The sequence below is a fragment of the Myotis brandtii genome, unplaced genomic scaffold, assembly GCF_000412655.1.
Source record: "Myotis brandtii unplaced genomic scaffold, ASM41265v1 scaffold294, whole genome shotgun sequence".
Lineage (NCBI taxonomy): Eukaryota > Metazoa > Chordata > Mammalia > Chiroptera > Vespertilionidae > Myotis > Myotis brandtii.
In genome coordinates, this window is record NW_005361238.1 from 539,492 (window position 1) to 540,956 (window position 1,465).

Sequence of the window (1,465 nt, forward strand, 5' to 3'; positions counted from 1 at the left end):
CGCCCCACCCACGGAGCCATCATTTCTGGCTCGGCGGCCGCGGGACCGTCCTGAACCCTCTCGCGCCCCGTAGTCGGAGGCTTCCGCCCCTAACAAAGATGGCCGCCCACGTCGCCCTCTCACCCCTCCGCCCCTACCCCTTCGGCCCACATCAAATACGTGACTGACTGTCTTTCACTTTCGGGTTACTGTGGACGCGAGATGCCGCTGGTTCCGAAGGCAGCGGGGCGGATCAAGCTAGGTAAGCAGGCGTGTCGGGACCGGGGACTCCAGGAGGGCAGGGCAGCCTCTCTCGGGTCTGTCTGTTTTCAGCAGGGTTTTCAGTCTCACGCGGTGGGTGAGGTCTCGGGCCAATCCCTCTCCCTGACAGGAGGCTTTCTCTCCCCGTAGACTGTCCTCTGCGGCCCGGCTGCCCGCTGGGGGGCGCTGCTGTCCCCAGACTCTGCAAGGAATTCGGTCCCGAGGACTACGGCGAAGAGGTAAAGGGACTCCCGGCTCCCCCCCGCCCTGTTCCGATCGATCATGCCTCTGTCCACCCCGCGGTGCCGAGTCTCGCCCTGGCCGGGAGCCCCTCGGTGCGCGGGGTGCGGCAGAGGAGAGTCTGTGGGTTGAGGATGGGGGCGGGGGTGGGAGCTCCTTGGACGGTGTTATGACAAGAGGAGGCAGTGGGAGCAAAGACACCAAAGCAAGGAAAAGTTAAAAGAACTTCATCGACGTGAAACCTGAGCGGAGGGTTTGTTTTAAACGGTAGGAGGTGAGGAGGGAACGAAGGCACTTGACAGGCCTTGCCCAGCCCAGGGTTGGGGTGTTCTCAGGTAGGTGATGTGGTTACTGAGGGAGGGACAGGACCAGATTTGGGAACACTGAGAAGCTGTCCTTCCAACGGCTTTATGGTTACCTCTAAACACCGCAAACTCACCAGTCCAGAGGTTCATCATCTTTGCAAATGGATTGCTTTCCCTCTAATCTTAGTTTTGGTTGATAACGCAGACTTCCATCCAGAAATCTGGAAGTCACTCTATGTAGTCCTCCCTTTCCTGTACGCCACACATGCAGGTACTCACTCCTTCTGAAGTGTCTCTCGAATGGAACCCATCGTTTCCGTTCCTGCTCCTGCTGCCACTGCCTCAGTTCAAGAACTCATTCTCGCCCCAGCTGGTTTGGCTCAGTGGATAGAGCGCCCGCCTGTGGACTGAGGGGTCCCAGGTTCCATTCCCGTCAAGGGCACATGCCCAAGTTGTGGGCTCGGTCCCCAGTGTGGGGTGTGCAGGAAGCACCCAGTCGATGATTCTCTCTCATCATTGATGTTTCTATCTCTCTCTCCCTCTCCCTTCCTCTCTGAAATCAATAAAAATACATATTTTTTTTAAATATATTTTATTGATTTTTTACAGAGAGGAAAGGAGAGAGATAGAGAGCCAGAAACATCGATGAGAGAGAAACATCAATCAGCTGCCTCCTGCAC

General features: G+C 56.7%; 1 protein-coding gene across 2 annotated transcripts in view; it reads left to right on the plus strand.

Annotated features, from left to right (window-relative positions):
• Positions 1-6: 6 nt before the first annotated feature.
• The window catches only part of TTC31 (tetratricopeptide repeat domain 31), a 9,299-nt gene continuing 7,840 nt past the window's right edge, over positions 7-1,465 (plus strand). For both annotated transcript variants that reach the window (XM_005869453.2, XM_014542268.1), the window contains exons 1-2: positions 7-241; positions 391-479. In XM_005869453.2, coding sequence (XP_005869515.1) covers positions 202-241; positions 391-479 — 129 coding nt within the window. In that variant the 5' untranslated portion in view covers positions 7-201. The remainder of the gene's footprint in view (positions 242-390; positions 480-1,465) is intronic.